The sequence below is a fragment of the Callithrix jacchus genome, chromosome 15, assembly GCF_049354715.1.
Source record: "Callithrix jacchus isolate 240 chromosome 15, calJac240_pri, whole genome shotgun sequence".
In the NCBI taxonomy this organism is placed as follows: domain Eukaryota; kingdom Metazoa; phylum Chordata; class Mammalia; order Primates; family Cebidae; genus Callithrix; species Callithrix jacchus.
The window spans coordinates 7,485,371-7,503,656 of NC_133516.1; the positions used below are offsets into that span (position 1 = coordinate 7,485,371).

Consider the following 18,286-nt stretch of genomic DNA (forward strand, 5'->3'; position numbering starts at 1 on the left):
GTAAGAGAGATTAGCAGTCAATTTTACCTTCTGTGAAATCAGTTTCTTACTGTTACTGTTTGCTTTTTTAAAAAATCAGGTACAGATGAAGTTTTTAGTTGAGCAAATGAGGCGACCAGATTTCATGGATGCTCTACAGGGCTTTCTATCTCCTCTAAACCCTGCTCATCAACTAGGAAATCTCAGGTACTTCCTGGGGGGTTTCATTGATATATTTAAATAAATACCTTTTCTGGATAAAATCTTGAGAGAAGTCAAAATGTCTGTTATAATTAGAATGTTCAGTTATCTATGCTTCTCTCTCTCATTCTCCTGCCCTCAAAATAAGAGTAGTAAATCGTCTTAAGTTCAGTACTGCCTTTATTTAGAATGAGTTTTTACTACTTAAATAATAGAGTTTAAAACCTTCTATGGCTAGAATGTTTGCTATCATAGGATAAGAAATGAAAATGTAGTATCTGTAAAACTAATGATGTATCTCTATATATTTGTTGGAAATTCATATGTAATCATATAATAACTTTTAAAACTTTTAATATTGATTTTTTATACTCCTTAGAAATGAATGCCTAAATAAAAATTGAGAAAGTTTTAAATCTTTGTAACACTTCAAGAAGCTATATTGTGTCTCTATTTTAAAATAAATGTGAGGGTAAAAGAATAATAAAGCAAAGGTGCCTAGTAAAGTTTTTAACTATTTTAAAGGCTTGAAGAGTGTCGAATTATGTCCTCTGCAAAAAGGCCACTGTGGCTGAATTGGGAGAACCCAGACATCATGTCAGAGTTACTGTTTCAGAACAATGAGATCATCTTTAAAAATGGGGATGGTAAGGAAGAGTATTAATGAGCTTGTGATGCATGAATTCAGCTATCTTTTTTTATACACAGGATATTTATGAACCATGAAAGCCATTTAAGGAATACACACACGTGATAAAATGTAATATTAATCAGCTGTCTTAACCTTTGCAATATGCATTTATACTCAATGAGAAGAAAAGAAGTACTAGGTTCAGACCAGAAGTCCTGAAATTAGTTTTCGATTTTCCTTTTTCCTGTTCCCTGCCTCCAACCCCCTCCCGTGGACCTGTGTAGAGAAGTGTTGTTGTTTTGGTTGTTTTTTTTTTTTTTTTTTAATCAGTTTCTAATTATCATTTGCTTAGCTGTGTGAGTATCCATTCATTCCATAAATATTCTATGTGCTAGGCCCTGGGATTTTAGCAGTGAACAAAACAGAACCCCTGCCCTCTTGGAGCTTACAGCTTAACAGAGAAAAGAGGGACCTTAAATAAATAATTACAAAAATAAAACTGCAAGCATGGTACAAAGAAGGGTAGTCTGCTGAGGAACCATATAAAAGAAGGTACTTACTGGGAGGAAAAGGCTATGGGAGCAGTGAAGGAGGGTCATGGATGGGTTTTCAATAGGAAATGACATTTCAGCAGTGAATTCTGTTGATCCCAGTATTTAATATAGACCTGTTTAAGGATTCAGAAAAATAATTACTATAAACGTTTTAATTAAACGTTTTAATTAAAGATTTTGTGAGATGCATGCTCACTTATTCTACATTGTTATTCAAATATGTTTACACAAAAACTTTAGAGATGGATTAAGAATCAGAATATTAAGAGCCATTTGTAGTGGTGCATGCTTATGATCCCAGATGCTCTACAGGATTACTCGAGCCTAGGAGTTTGAGACCAGCCTGGGCAACATAGCAAGACCCCATCTTAAAAAATTATACATAAATTACTTTAAGCTATATAAAGGCTTTGAGTGAACCTATGCACTCATTTGTAAATTTTTAAAAAAGAAATTAGAATATTGCTTTCCTGTAGTTTCTTGTGAAGAGTACATATAGCAATATTTATTTGTCTTTCATTTGAAAACCGTGTGACGGCGTGATCCCCAAATTTGCATTTGTGGCATTAAATGGTGATACATATTATTTGAATTTCAGATTTACGGCAAGATATGCTAACACTTCAAATTATTCGTATTATGGAAAATATCTGGCAAAATCAAGGTCTTGATCTTCGGTAGGTAAACCAGTAAGGAAACCTGTATGTTGAAAGTTATCCTGAAAAAGTGAACTATTAATAATTATAGAAGCATATAGAGGCATATATCTAAAAAGAAATGCATGCAATAGTAATTATCCATAGGATTACACTATAGTACTTTGATATATCCTCCTCTTACTTGACTTAGAATAGCTAATGATATTCAGCTAAGTAAGAAGAGCTCAGAAGGTAATAAATACTCTGCAGCTGCCTCTGGAGTGTCCCATTAGGGGCAAGACAAAGGAAACACACAAGACCCTGTCTTCATTCAGAAGTTAAGTGTTTAAAAGAAAGTTTCATCATGGAAATTTTCTAATTCTAAAACTGTATAAATCCTCAAATATTGGAATCAGTTTTGCAGTAAAATTATGCAACCAACTAATCTTAGAGTTTTTACCAGTCTGTTGGTTTCTACAGAACTTTCCACAATACCAGTATTATCACCCAGTTTTCTGTCATGCTTCATCTTCTCCTAGTCATTGTTGCTTCTAAAATGTTCTTCCTTATCCAGCTTGTCTTTTTGCAAATCCATAGTCAGTCAGGCAGAGCCCACCCTCTCTGAAAGTGCTTTGGCCTCTAGAGGATATAAGCCTCAAGTCTAGCCATAACAACAGGGTACATTTAGTAGGACTTGCAGGTAACAGCAGACAAGGGCTTATTTGTATGCCTCTTACACATTTTAAGAGTAGCTAGTATACAAAAAATGTATCAGTGACAAAGAGTAGTACCCTTGTATGCAAAGAAGAAAGTGGACATTTTAAGTGACCTGCTAAGGCACAAAATTGTCATCAACTTCAAATCCATAACTCCTGATACGTTGCTTAGCCCTGCTGCTTTCCAAAGACGGTTAATGTTGTATAAATCAGATTGCCTTCTTTGCTGTAATTTCCTGTGTCCTGAGAGAGCCGGGTGTTACGTCCCCCAAAGGAATAGACTGTAAAAAAGATTGTAGAGCTAAGGAAGAGTAAAGGTCGTACCTATATAACCCTGGTAATTACCTTCTTCAATTGTAAATTAGTGACTTTGCAAAAAAGTATCCAAAGTTAAGTAAGATGATTAGAAATATTAAGGGTTTTTTAGTCTTATAAAATGTTCTGAATTTTTTTAACTTAAGTAAATGCAAGTAAAAATTTTTATTTCAAGTTTAACTTTAGATTAAAATTATTTAAGTAAAATCATAGCAGCATTTTTATTTATACTTGGCAAAACTATAATTCAGACTTGGGTTTATTTTAACCCTGCTTGTTTATTTAATAGCAAGACTTAGAAGACAATTGAACTCTTTATGAGCATGTTCACTAAAAAGATAAAAGAGCAGGAGTACAATCTTAAGAAATTTCTGTAGTTACCAGGTAGAAGAAAAGATTCTGTAAGAGAAATGGTCGAAAGAAGTAGGGGTACTAGAGGAAGTGTTTCACTAACAATTTGTAGGGCCAAGGGCTTCAGGGGTTTAAAAGAATAAGGTCTATGAAAAAGCACTTGGATTTAATGACTCACGATTAGGTTTACTCACTAGAGTGGTAGGCATAGAAGCTAGGCTACAAGGATTTCAGGAAGTGTGGACTGTTTCAGGAGTTTAAGAAGTAAAGGAAAGGTGGAAAGAATGGAGAGAGCTTATGAGAAGAACAGAGCAAGGAAAATCAAACTTTGAGTACCTCCCTGTCAGTCTGGATGTTAGGTGCTTTTTTCATTGTCTCTTTAAACCCTCACATCTTTGCACCCTTGACCATATGTCCTGTTTAATTCTCCACGTGAATAAATGGAAGGCACCTCAGAGCAATTGTGCCGCATTCCCAGGTATTATGATCTTATCAAAGGAAAACATTTGCAGGATTATCTGAGTTGTGAGCTGAACTAGCCGCTGTTTGATGGAACATGATTTTTACTTTAAAAATAACTAATAGCCAAGCTATGGTTATTCAGACATGGATATTTGGCAGACATTTTCTTGAAAAGGAACAATATGTGCCTGTCTCTTTGAAGAAAACAACTGTGATAGTATTTGTTGCCAATGATAAAATTCAAGCTTGCAACAAAAATTTCATTAGAAATTCAAAATTAGAATTTTCAAAATTCTAATTTTTAGTATCGGCCACTGAACCTAACAGAGTCCCTAAACTTAACAGCTTTCTGATGAGATTTTTGGTAATATTAACAATTGTGGTTTTTTAGTATGGTATAATGAAAAGTATCAACATTGGGAACATCTGCAAATGACCATGCAGGATGCTGTAAAATCATGTATGGGCCAGCACTTTGGGAGGCCGAGGCAGGTGGATCACGGGGTCAAGAGATCGAGACCATCCTGGTCAACATGGTTGAAATCCCGTCTCTACTAAAAATACAAAAAATTAGCTGGGCATGGTGGCGCGTGCCTGTAATCCCAGCTACTCGGGAGGCTGAGGCAGGAGAATTGCCTGAACCCAGGAGGCGGAGGTTGCGTTGAGCCGAGATCGTGCCATTGCACTCCAGCCTGGGTAACAAGAGTGAAACTCCATCTCAAAAAAAAAAAAAAAAATCACATATGGGCAAAAGATCCATTCAAAGACAACAAAGACAAATTGATTTTAATGTAACAGTATGAAAAGTTTATTGATAATGGTTTCAGATTCCATTTTGCAACTTGAGAAACTGTATCTTGTCACATTTTGGAATACTATCAAAGAAAAATATCACAATTATCTGAAAAGTCTATTATAATACTCCTTCTTTTTCTACCTACCTATCTTTCTGAGGCCAGATTTTCTTTATATACTTTAATTAAAACATTGCATTAGATTGCATACAAAAGCATATATGAGAATCGAGCTGGGTACTATGAAGCCAGACATTAAAAAAAATTTTTTAATGTGAAAGAATGTCACTCTTCTTACTAAATTTTTTAAATGCATTTTTCGTTTCATTTTATACTACTAACATGTCATGGTGTTTTGCATTTAAATGAATTAGTAAATATTTAAAATTTTTATTTTTCCTGTTTCAATTTCTGATATCAGCAGATGTAATTCACATAACTTAAAGCTCTTTGGGAGCCTCAATAATTTCTACGAGTGTAAAGGAGTCTTGAGACAAAAAATGTGAGAACTCCTGCCCTATGGTTTTATTTCCCTGTGAAACATCTTTACTTTAAATTCACCTGTATTTTTAAAGTCATATATGTTTGTAAAATTTTAATTGTCACAATAATTTTCTTAATGCTTTTCTGATAAAAATACAGTGCTTTCTCAGTTGAAGGTTATAATAAATGATGACCGGTAACTTTGAGGATTATTCCAGGAGTGTGTTTATCACACGATAAAAAAGAAAATTGGGTAAAGGCAGTAAAGGTCTTACATGACAAATGTGCAAATAAAATACTCATGTTTTAGGCTATTAAAATATTTGCTGTTTTAAAATTCCATCATTTAGTTGTAAATGTGTTCCTCCTCTTTCAGAATGCTTCCTTACGGTTGTCTGTCCATCGGTGACTGTGTGGGGCTTATTGAGGTGGTGCGAAATTCTCACACTATTATGCAAATTCAGTGCAAAGGCGGCTTGAAAGGTGCACTGCAGTTCAACAGCCACACACTGCATCAGTGGCTCAAAGACAAGAACAAAGGAGAAATGTGAGTTGTGTTATTCTTTCTTCCTATGTCAGTCTCAGTTTTGGTTAGATGAATCTGTCAGTGTTTGTGTATTTCTCTGAGTTAGACCAGAGAAAACAATTGTACTTTCTTTGGAAAAAAAATGCGCTCAACCTTTGATGAAATATTTGAGGTTAATGGATTTAAACAGTTATAATTACTTTTAATTTGGTAAAATCCTATGCATTTATTTTATGTATTAGTATTGTTTTGTAATGTATTTTTATTGTTTATTCTTTTTAAAACAAATTAACATTGCCTATTCAAAATTTTATTTCTAATTCATTGTTAAAATGATTGGAAAAAGTAATTTTAATGACATGGTATTTTTTCACGATAAGAGTTATTCTTTGGTCAGTGAACATCTGGAAATTTCCTTAGAAACCCGTGAAAACTTTACAGTCTCAAAATCTTAGAACATAATAACTTTATTCCCTAATGTCAGTGCTTGTCTTCATTGTTTAAACAGATGTGTGCACCCTCTTTTCCCAAGTTGGCCTGAATCACTCTATATTTCCATGAGGTGTTGATTTCTTCTTTGTAGATACGATGCAGCCATTGACCTGTTTACGCGTTCTTGTGCTGGATATTGTGTAGCTACCTTCATTTTGGGAATTGGAGATCGTCACAATAGTAACATCATGGTGAAAGATGATGGACAAGTAATGGTTTTCTCTCTTTAAAATGTTTTGGTGTTCTTAACGTATTAATTCAAGATGTTTTGTATCTGCATATGTCAAACTATAACATAATTTCTTATTTTTGAAAGCTGTTTCATATAGATTTTGGACACTTTTTGGATCACAAGAAGAAAAAATTTGGTTATAAACGAGAACGTGTGCCATTTGTTTTGACACAGGATTTCTTAATAGTGATTAGTAAAGGAGCCCAGGAATGCACAAAGACAAGAGAATTTGAGAGGTGAGCTCAAGAAATTAAAATCACAAGATAAAGAATTCTGGCTGCTCTATTAGTAATCCCAACTCCTTAGACGGCCAAGGCGGCACAATCCCAACTCCTTAGAAGACCAGGCTGGGTAACATAGTAAGAACTCATGTCTACAAAAAATTGAAAAGTTAGCTGGGCATGGCGCATGCACTGTAGTCCCAGCTATGTAGGAGGCTGAGGTGGGAGGATCACTCAAGCCCAGGAGGTTGAGGCTGCAGTCAGTGAGCCATGATCACAACACTGTACTCCAGCCTGGGCAACAGAGTGAGACCCTGTATCAAAATAAATAAAATAAAATAATAGATGTTCTTTTACCACTTTAGCAAAAACTATATTTTGTTTGTTTTTGTTTTATTTCAATAGCTTTTGGAGTACAAGGGGTTTTTGGTTATATGGATGAGTTAATAGTGGTCAAGTCTGAGATTTTAGCATACCTGTAACCCAAGTAGTATACATTGTCCCCAGTATATACTTTTTATCCCTCACTCTTCCTCCCACCCTCTCCCTTCTGAGTCTCCATAGTCCATTATATCACTCTGAATGCCTTTGTATACCTATAGCTTAGCAGTGAGAACATACTGTATTTGGTTTTCCATTTCTGGCCTCCAGCTCCATCCCAGTTCCTACAGAAGACATCGTTTCATTCTTTGCTGTGGTGGAGTAGTATTCCATGGTGTACACGTGCATTTTCTTTATCCACTCATTGGTCAGCGGGCACTTAGGTTGGCTTCATGTCTTTGCAGTTGTGAATTGTGCTGCACGCATGTAGATGCCTTTTTGATATAATGACTTCTTTTCTTCTGGGTAGTGGGATTGCTGGACAAAATGGCAGATCTGCTTTTCGTCATTTAAGAAATTTCCATACTATTTCCATAGCAGTTGTACTGATTTATATTCCCACATCCATGCCAACCTCTGTTGGTTTTTGACTTTTTAATTACAGCCATTCTTGCAGGAGTAAGATGGTAGCTTATTGTGGTTTTAATTTGTATTTCCCTGATGATTAATGATTTTTTTTTCATGTTCGTTGACCATTTGTTTATCTTCTTTTGAGAACTATTTTTTTTTTTGGAGACAGCCTCACTGTCACCCAGGCTGGAGTGCAATGAGGCAATCTTGGCTCACTGCAACCTCCACCTCCTGGGTTCAACTGATTCTCCTGCCTCAGCCTCCCAAGTAGCTGGGACTACAGGCACATGCCACCATGCACAGTTGATTATTGTATTTTTAGTAGAGACAGGGTTTTACTGTGTTGGTCAGGCTGGTCTCAAATTCCTGACCTCAGGTAATCCACCCACCTCAGCCTCCCAAAGTGCTAGGATTACACACTTGAGCCACTGCACCTGGCCTTAGCCCACTTTTTGATGGGATTATTTGTTTCTTGCTCATTTGAATTCCTTGTAGATTCTGGATATTAGTCCTTTGTTGGATGCATAGTTTGCAAATTTTTTCTCTTATTCCCTTGGTTGTCTATTTACTTTGATGATTATTTCTTTTGTTATACAGAAGCTTTTTAGTCTAATTAGGTTTCATTTATTTCATTTGTTTTTGTCGAATTTGCTTTTGGGGTCTTAGTCATTAATTGTTTGCCTAGACCAATGTCCAAAAGAATTTTTCCTAGGTTATCTTCTAGAATTTTAATGGTTTCAGTCTTCGATCCATCTTGAGTTGATTTTTATATAAGGTGAGAGATAGGGATCCAATTTCATTCTTTCACATTTGGCTGGCCAGTTTTCCTAGTACACCGTTTATTAAACAGGGTGTCCTTCCAGTTTGTTTTTGTATGTCTGAGATCAGCTGGTTATAAATGTTTGGCTTTATTTCTGGGTTCTCCATTCTGTTTCATTGGTCAATGTGTCTACTTTCATGAATGCCATGCTGTTTTAGTAACTATAGTTTTTTAGTATAATTTGAAGTCCAGCAATGTGATGCCTCCAGATTTGTTCTTTTTGTTTAGTTTTGCTTTGGCTATTCAGGCTCTTTTTGGTGGGTTTTATATTAATTTTAGGATTGTTTTTTCTAACTCTGTGAAAAATGGTGTTGGCAGTGTTTTGTAGTTCTTCTTGAATAGATTTTTCATCCCCCTGTTTATTTCTAGGGTTTTTTTTGGGGTGGGGGGTAAAAGGGCTTATATTCTTCATTTGATTCTTAGCTTGGTCATTGTGGTATATAGCAGTGCTACTGATTTGTGTACCTTAATTTTGTTACCTGAGACTTTACTGAACTCATTTATCAAATCTAGGAGTCTTTTTTTTTTTTTTTTTTTTTTTTGAGAGACAGAGTCTTGCTCTTTCACCCAAGCTAGAATGCAGCGGTGCAATCTCGGCTCACTGCAACCTTCACCTCCAGAGTTCAAGTGATTCTCCTGCCTCAGCTTCCCAAGTAGCTGGGACTACAGGCGTGCACCACCACACCCAGCTAATTTTTGTATTTTTTTTTAGTAGAGATGGACTCCTGACCTCAGGCAATCTGCCCACCTCAGCCTCCCAAAGTGCTGGGATTACAGGTGTGAGCCACTGCGCCCAGCCTAAATCTAGGAGTCTTTTGGAGAACTCTGAGGTTTTCTAGGTATATGATTATATAATGGTAAACAACAATAGTTTGACTTCCTCTTTTCCAATTTGGATGCCCTGTATTTCTTTCTCTTGCCTGATTGCTCTGGCTAGGACTTCCAGTACTATACTGAGTAGAAATGGTGAAAGTGGGATTCAGGGGGAGTGCTTTCAGCTTTTCCCTATTCAGTATGATATTGGCCTTGGGTTTGTCATATATAACTTTTATTTTGAGATAAGTCCCTTCTATGCCTAGTTTGTTGAGTGAAAAACTATTTCAGTGTTTTTATTTTTTTGTATTTATTTGTGTGATGCTGTGAAAGAAATGGAAAAGGAATACAATATTATTTGTTGAGCTAATTAAGGCCTAAAAATAATCCTTAAACTCCATAATACATTAAATGTTTTTATTTACTGAGGTTTAAATAGTCGGACTCCACCTCTATATTGACAAATAATGTATAGTGCTTAATACATTTTTTATTCATACAATTTGAGGAAAGTCAGTCAACTATAATCACCTTGTTAATTCAATTTTTTACCACCTTATGGTGTATTTTTAGACTTTATCAGACTTTAAAGTACTTTTTAAAACCTATAAAATTCTGCTTTGTCCGTAACTCAGTCCTGACTCTAGCCTAAGCACTATTTAGTATGAACCAATTCTTACATTTTATGCTTTTAAACTCCGATGTACCAGGCATTGTTGTAGGTGCTGATAATAAAGCCATTTTTTAAAAATCCTTATTCTCATGGAGTTTACACTCTAGTGGGGTAAAGGGAATCAAAAGATGTTGGCAAGAGAAGTGAGAGAGGAATGCTGTTTTTTATAGCTTTGTCTACAAAAGCCTCTCTGATTGTGTGACATTTGAGCAAAGACCCGAAGGTATTAACCTCATATGCTCCATACTGACCAAACTGTTCTTATTACTCATAGGTTTCAGGAGATGTGTTACAAGGCTTATCTAGCTATTCGACAGCATGCCAATCTCTTCATAAATCTTTTCTCAATGATGCTTGGCTCTGGAATGCCAGAACTACAATCTTTTGATGACATTGCCTACATTCGAAAGACCCTAGCCTTAGATAAAACTGAGCAAGAGGCTTTGGAATATTTCATGAAACAAATGAATGATGCACATCATGGTGGCTGGACAACAAAAATGGATTGGATCTTCCACACAATTAAGCAGCATGCACTGAACTGAAAAGACCGAGAAACTGAAAGCTCACTCTCTGGACTCTACACTGCACTGTTGATAACTGTCAGCGGGCAAAGACTGATTGCATAGGAATTGCACAATCTATGAACAGCATTAGAATTTACAACAAGAACAGAAATAAAATACTATATAATTTAAATAATGTAAATGCAAACAGGGTTTGATAGCACTTAAACTAGTTCATTTCAAAATTAAGCTTTAGAATAATGCGCAATTTCATGTTATGCCTTAAGTCCAAAAAGGTAAACTTTGAAGATTGTTTGTATCTTTTTTTAAAAAACAAAACAAAACAAAAATCCCCAAAATATATAGAAATGATGGAGAAGGAAAAAGAATGATTTTTTTTTTTTTTTGTCTTAGAAATGTTCTGTTTTGAAATGCGGACATAACCAAGGCTGTTATTGCATTAGGTCTAAGTAAACTGGAGTTTATGTTAAATTATGTGAGATTGGGAAAGAATGAAAATTTCTTATTTTTCCATTGCTGTTCAATCTATAGTTTGAAGTGGGTTTTTGACTCCTTGTTTAATGAAGAAAAATGCTTGGGGTGGAAGGGACTCTTGCAATTTCACCGGAGACTTTTTCTTCTAAATAAATCAAACCTTTTGGTGATTTGAGGTCTTACTGCAGCTTTGGAAGCAGTCACAAATGAGACCTGATATAAGATGGTATTTTTGGGTTTGTTTTTGTTTTGTTTTTTTCTGGTCAGTATTTAAAGGATCTTATTCTTATTTCCCAGGGAAATTCTGGGCTCCCACAAAGTTAAAAAAGAAATCATATAGAAAAGGAATGAGCAGGAATAGTTCTTTTTCCAGAATTGTACAGTATTCACCTTAAGTTGATTTTTTTTTCTCCTTTTGCAATTGAACTGAATACATTTTTCATGCATGTTTTCCAGAAAATAGAAGTATTATTAATGTTATTAAAAAGATTATTTTTTTTATTAAAGGCTATTTATATTATAGAAACTATCATTAATATATATTCTTCATTTCCATGATCTGACCCATGGTCATGCCTTGTTTTGCACCCAGATTTTTCATTGTTCGTAGCAGCATGGTCAGGTTTCCTCTTGGTGTGTAGATGAGGCTCAGGCACTATCCCGTTTATACCCATAACCAGTGCAGAACTGCTTAAGGAAGATGTAAAACTTCATCCTCTTTCCTTTTATTTCTTCACGTGACGCCCCCATCTTCCATCCTCTTTTATAGTTGAGAATGTCTCAGTCATATGAAATTTAACACAATTTAGACTATCTTCCTGATTCCTTAAGCCCCTCTACTGAGGTATACTCATGAATAATGCTTTAAAATATGGGGGAATAGAAACCACGAACTTTTTACCTTTTTAAACTACCCATATCACCAAAGTAGGACATTAACCCATTTTAAGATCATGTCCCATTCTCAAGTAGTTGGGGCTAACTCTCCAACTTCATTAAATACTACTTGAGCGCAGGACACATTCTTAAACATTTTGAAAAGCATTAACCCAAGGTGTAGAGGCTACTGCTGGTCATCATTCTAGAATCTCATATTTTACTCTGTATTTGAAATGAATGATTAATGTCCTAGGAAATTAGCTTTAGCAGATGTCCAGGTGCCACATGAAAAAGTGCAATCATTATTGACAGTTTTTTAGATTAGGCATATTATTGGAAAACAACTTTATCAAGAGTGAACATTGTATACTCTAGTAAAAACAGCATACTTTAAAAATATTCATTTATGAAATCTGTTACCTATAGTTGAAGTCTTGAGTAGTGAACAAGGGACTCTAATACAAATACTCTTAATATCTGGTTATCTTCGATTCCCTTAAAGGGCATAATTATTGGAAATTTAGGTACTTCACTAAAGCATGTATATAATATTGCCAAGAAGAAAAATAAATCCGAAGATTAAGGGAACTTATTTCTGCCAACTGTCTTGGAATACTTAAACAAAATTTAAACTCTGTTTTCAGCAGGAAACCAGAAAGATTATTTTGCAGTTATAGAAGATTTCGTAACTTACTAAAACTTACTAACATTTTGTGTTGTTTAGACGTAGGCAGTAGATACATACTAACATCCCAGTCTTCTCAATATCAGGGATAAATTACAGGAAAACTCAGTAAAATGGTACAGATCCGAAACTTTGATGGTAGAAACTTAAGATTTAACAGAGAACTGTGTTTTACCCGAGTGCCCAAAATGCCTTGAGCCTCCTTGCACAAAATGTACCATCTTTGCATTTTTATAACATCAGTGCAAATAGTTGTTTCCCATCCTCCTCCCAGGACCTCTCCACCATCAAAACACACAAACCACATAGCCTAGTTCATCATTTACATTTATTTTCAATAGTTATTACAACCAAATTCTATTTGAAGAAGTGTAGACAAACTCTATAAAGACTATAGATTGTGACCTAACTAAGAAAGAAATGAGGGACACAGAGGCAAAGAACCAAACACTGAATTAAATGCTACATGGGTGACTAAGATCTGTTTCAAGTCAGAGATAATATAACCACTTCCAGGTACTTCAAATCAGAGGTCAGGTCCTATCTATAGCTGACTATCCTTGTCCTTGGATATGATGTAATTGACTGTTGGCTCTACAGTTTCATTGGGCCACTTAAATATTTCCTTCAATAATTATTTTGAGAAAAAGTCTAAAGAAAATAATAAAAATAATTTTAAACACAGTGTGGTAAGAAATGACTGTTCGAAAATTATGCTTTCACTTTCTACCATATTAGCTATACAAAACCATTTATTTTGAATATTTTTAGACTACTGTTAATTTGAAATCTGTTAATCTTATTGTGGAATTTGATTTTTTTAAAAAAAATGTTTCTAATTGGATTTTTAAAAGAAGAATGGAATTTGGTTGCTATTTTACAATAGAACCTAAGCTTTTTGTGGTTCTTAGTGTCCTATGTAAAACTCAGTGTCAAAGTAATCAACTTTGAGATTCCCTTCTTTTCTGCTTTATATTAAAAGCCCATTAGAAAGTGGGAACCTGGTGAAAATATAATGAATTGTAAAATATTTTAATGTGTAACTTTTTCAACTGTGAAACTATTGATTTTTTGATGAAAACAGCTGCTGATAAAGTATTTTGTGTAAAGTGTAGTTCTTACTAATCAGGAAAATGATGACTTGATTAGACTGTATATGCCCTCTTGGATTTTATTTTAAATGGATTGGTGATTTTCACATAGGTAAAACACAGTCCATCTGTATTCTTTTTTCCATCAAAAATCAAGTGATTTGGAAGTATAAAAAAATTGTGAGCAGCCTATTTGAAAGGCATCATGGAAATTTCACGGCACATGACATGGACTTTTTTATCTTGATGTAAATCTGTTTAATTCACATTTCGATCAATAGCCCATGCTTGCCAACTCTGAAGAAATTTAATTTCCAACAGTATTTTACAGCTAGCCTGTTAACTTTTTCTGAATATTTAAAGTTCCTCTTTTTTCTACGTCTGCACAAACTGCAGACCTGGGCTGGACCCACATACTCAAAGTCCACCTTAAGAAATTATTTTGATGTCTAAGACATCACTAAATACATCAGTTCAAAGATAATATGTGGTGTTAATAGATTGTGGTGCTTCTACTATTTAAAGACAACTTTCATACTTCAGATGTTTTTGAGAAGAGGGGTATGGGAAGGGATGGGCAGAACAGGGAGGAGTTGTTTGAATGAATTACATTCTTTACATCCATCCTGCTCATTTGGGGCATGTCTCAGAGAAGGCTGAAAGTTGTGAGTATATTGTATGCCATACAAGAATTAACTCTTCATCATGGATGGGATTGTGAAGGCTGAACTGTAAAACTCAGCGCTGACAGCATCCTCAGATGATAATTCTTGGTGACAAAGTAATACAGCTGGGCTGTTTTTTTTTTAAATATAAACTCAAAACCATTTCTAATTATTACATTAAAAATTGTAAATATATCTTTGTGCCATGGCCTGGGAAGCCTGTTTTCTTTTTTCACAAATATTATTTTTACTCTGTGAAAAGATTATGGGTTTTAGCTCAATATCTGTGGTACTGATAAAATTGGATTGATAACTCTACCTCAGAAGAAAAACGGGGAAAAAATAGATGAGTCACAATTCAATAACACAGGCTCTGATACTACAGAAATTGTGCAGATCACTGAATTTTGGATTTATAAAGTCAGAGTTGGCATGCCTTGTTTTTAATGGTATGGAAGACCATAAGAAAAAAACTGGGCTGAAGTTTAATCATTGTTTCAGCCATTTGAGAAAGGCAGTAGTTGGAAGAGGTTCTCAAATTCAGCATTTGAAATTCATTTTCTTTCTTCATTAGTAGTGAATTTGGTGTGTATATACTTGCATACGATTCTGTTTGTATACACGCTGCTTGCTTAGCCCTAGTCAAGAGGATTTTCTATAAAAGGTGTAAAGAAATGCCAAGGTTCTAAAATTCAGAAGAGTTTAGACTTTATTAGGAGTCTCCCAAGGTGGGACTCCTTTAAATAAACTTATTTCATTCACATATTCATTCCGCTTAAGGTTTTGCACCTCCTTTTTATGGGGGCAGCACCTGCTTGATTCCAGGTATGTTAATACTCCAGCCCTGGTAGTTGGCGTCAAGTGACAGGTGTGAGCCATAAGGAGATTTTCTGACTTAGTTTTCACACAACTACATATTAGAGTTTTAGTGGAGAAAAAAGTAAAAATAGTCATTGTGCATATATAGTAGTTAGGTAAATGATTTTTGCTACCAACAGTATACTCCATTCCCCATGTAGGTAAGTACAGAAAAGGGTTTCAAATGTATTTTGTTAGCCAACTAAAGTCTATGGATCTATCTGCAACCTTATTTAATCTGTCACTACAATAATTCTGTGGTTATGCGAAGAACCATGTATATTTTAGGTATTACGATTCTTGTCAATTTTTCTAGGTTAGCAAGGAGGCAGAAAACGTTCATTGTTTCATATTAAAATATAATTAGACCAAACTTAATTCTAGTATGAATTTCCAAAATTGTGATCTATTTCATTTTTATTTTGTCTTGTTTTTGTTTCATTTTTAAAAATCCCTTGTTCGATTTAGTTTATGTTCCTAAAAGCAGCTGGAGAACTCAGCCTTCATCTGATTTCGGAAATGTTTTTGGCTCTGGAACCCGAGTTTCAAATGAAGTTAATGGTTTCAGTGTGATTCAGTCCTCAGACCAAACGGGGTTGAGTAAAATCTAAAAGAATATGCCCTCTTGGAGCATAACATTTTACTGCCGTGGGGAATGTGGCGCTGCCAGAAGACTGCTAATGTCAGATGTTCACTTGGAAGCTTTAACAATCCAAGCCACCCTTTCTGCCCCACTGATTGTAACAACTTTATTTCTCTATATTTTGTCATTCAGTGAATTGAAGTCCTGTGGTATACTGCATTCATTAGAGGAAAAATGTTTTTAATGTCCTTTTAATTATGGCCCAAAAAGCATTTGACACAGCAAGATGCATGTGTTACTATATTGAGAATATAGAATAATAACAGTATCACTACATTTGAGACCTCTTCCCAGTCTTGCTGTTCCTAGCAAGAAGTTTGGCCTGTGGCTGCACTTACTGTCTGTGCTCATCAGAAACTCTCAATGTCTGCTTTTCTTTCACTCTGCAGTCTGTAACATCATGCTGTTTATTAAAAAAAAAAATTACTTTGACTTGTGTGCAAACAATCCTTAGTGTACTATATAAGAAAAAAACGGTGATAATTCTCTTTTGCCATTCCTTTTGAAAAGCAAGTCAGCGTTGCTAATAATCAAAATTTAGCTGAATTTGAGTTCTTTTCAGTAATGACTAAGAACACTTGATTGAAAATCTGAAGCTATTCTACCTTAAAAGCCAGTTTTTCTGCCCCAGTAAAGTGATGAATATTAGAGAAATATATGTTTAAATATTTACTTCTTTCAAACATAAAGAATTAAATGCTTGTGTTTTAAGCAGAAATACATGTATGAATGTATGCGTGTATATGTCATAGGTAAGTGGACTTCCTTCCAAGTCATTGGAAGATCAGAACCTAGAAGTGGAGGTTAAGCTAGTAGCAAACTGGTTTTGCTTTCAGTTACCATAAACGTTGCAGAAGGTAAGGGTGGGCTTTTCTTTGGCCAAAAATACACATAGGCATTAACAACGTAGTATTTCTGAGCAAGGAAGCAAATTATTACTTAAATTTTATTTATTTGCCAAATGGTTTAAATAACTTTGAATTGACTTTGTTCTCCAGGTATATCTCTCTTTGCTGAAATGAATCAGGTAGCTCCTATCTAAAAGGAAAACTGTGGTAATTGAAACACACACTTTACATCTTAAATTAGCAATTTTGAATTTGTTAGGGGAAAAAAAATCCCAATAATTGCCTATTGTTAGGTAGAAGTCAAATCTACAAGGAAATGGAATAGAGATGCACCCTTAAGGAAACAACAGAATCTTGATTGAAATGTGCATGCATATAAAATGTTCATGTATACAGATATATTTTATTACAGAGAAGTCTCCGGTATACAAAATAGTTTACCACAACCTTTGAAAAAGCAGGTTGTGGGCCTTAAGTGCACATCACATTTAACTAAGAGAATTGGGGTGGGGGCAGGGAAAATGAACTGCAGCTTCCTGTCCCAGCAGCCTCTGTACCAGCTGTCTGTGAAAAGTGCCAGGGCTCAGTGTCACCACTTAGCAGATTTTTAAATAAATGATCTAACATTTTTGAGCACCTTTACTAGATGCTAGAAGCTAAGCTAAAGTATTTCACCTACCCTACTTCATTTATTCTGTAAAATAACTGTGTGAAATAACAAGTTATCCCCATCTTATAGATGAGAAAAGAGAGGTTTCGACAGGTTAGCCAATTTGCCCAAAGACACATATTTTAAAAGTTGTGATTACGGCCTACAAAGGCAAATCCTACTCTGAGACACATGTTCTTTCCACCGTAGTACACTAGAAAGAGAGGAAAACACCAAGAGTATTCATTACTGATCAAGTCAGTATTGCTCTATTCAGCTGATTTAGTAATGCGTGTGTCTTGAAATCAGTTGCTAAAAGGCATTAAACTTAGAGTTTTTTGTTTGATTACATCTTCATATAAAAGTAGCTTCAAATTTACTGTCCATAATTTAAGATTATTTGGTAAAATAAAATTTTAAAGATACTTAGAGGCACTTTGGAAAATCAGGCCAAACTCTTTTCAACTCATAGATTCAGCTTAATCAATCTGGAAAGCATTTATTCAGAGTCTTATGACATCATTATTTAATAACCATGGTTGATTCATTAAAGTACAGACAACTGTTCATTATCCATGTGGGACTTTTCTGTTAGGTTGATGCAAAAGTAATTGCGGTTTTTTGTCATTAAAAGTAACAGCAAAAACAATTACTTTTGCACCAACCTAATACAGTGTGGATCATCTAAGATGAATGTTGAAATCCAGTATAGTCTCTTCATGTTTCTGGCCCATTTTTCCCACCATCACAAAGTACACAGAGTGAAATGAGCTTATGAAAAGCATAGTTTACTAGAAAAATATTAGTGAAAGAAAAATTACAAGGTACATGACAAGGCTAAATGCTAGTAACTCTAAACTTGGTGAATTTTCCAGGCATCAGCTTTCCTCTGCTGTCTTCTCCAGCAAAGAACAAACTAAGGCGGGCATAGTGGCTCATGCCTGTAATCCCAGCACTTTGGGAGGATGAGGTGGGCAGATCACCTGAGGTCAGGATCTCAAGACCAGCCTGACCAACACGGGGAAATTCCATCTCTACCAAAAATACAAAAGTAGTCGGGCATGGTGGCACATGCCTGAAATCCCAGCTACTCAGGAGGTTGAGGCAGGAGAATC

At 35.1% G+C, this 18,286-nt stretch overlaps 1 protein-coding gene across 2 annotated transcripts in view; it reads left to right on the forward strand.

Annotated features, from left to right (window-relative positions):
• Positions 1-15,404, forward strand: part of PIK3CA (phosphatidylinositol-4,5-bisphosphate 3-kinase catalytic subunit alpha) — a 92,175-nt gene extending 76,771 nt beyond the window's left edge. For both annotated transcript variants that reach the window (XM_035276154.3, XM_035276156.3), the window contains 7 exons: positions 80-186; positions 706-827; positions 1,964-2,042; positions 5,501-5,671; positions 6,234-6,351; positions 6,459-6,610; positions 10,127-15,404. In XM_035276154.3, coding sequence (XP_035132045.1) covers positions 80-186; positions 706-827; positions 1,964-2,042; positions 5,501-5,671; positions 6,234-6,351; positions 6,459-6,610; positions 10,127-10,397 — 1,020 coding nt within the window. In that variant the 3' untranslated portion in view covers positions 10,398-15,404. The remainder of the gene's footprint in view (positions 1-79; positions 187-705; positions 828-1,963; positions 2,043-5,500; positions 5,672-6,233; positions 6,352-6,458; positions 6,611-10,126) is intronic.
• Positions 15,405-18,286: the final 2,882 nt, after the last annotated feature.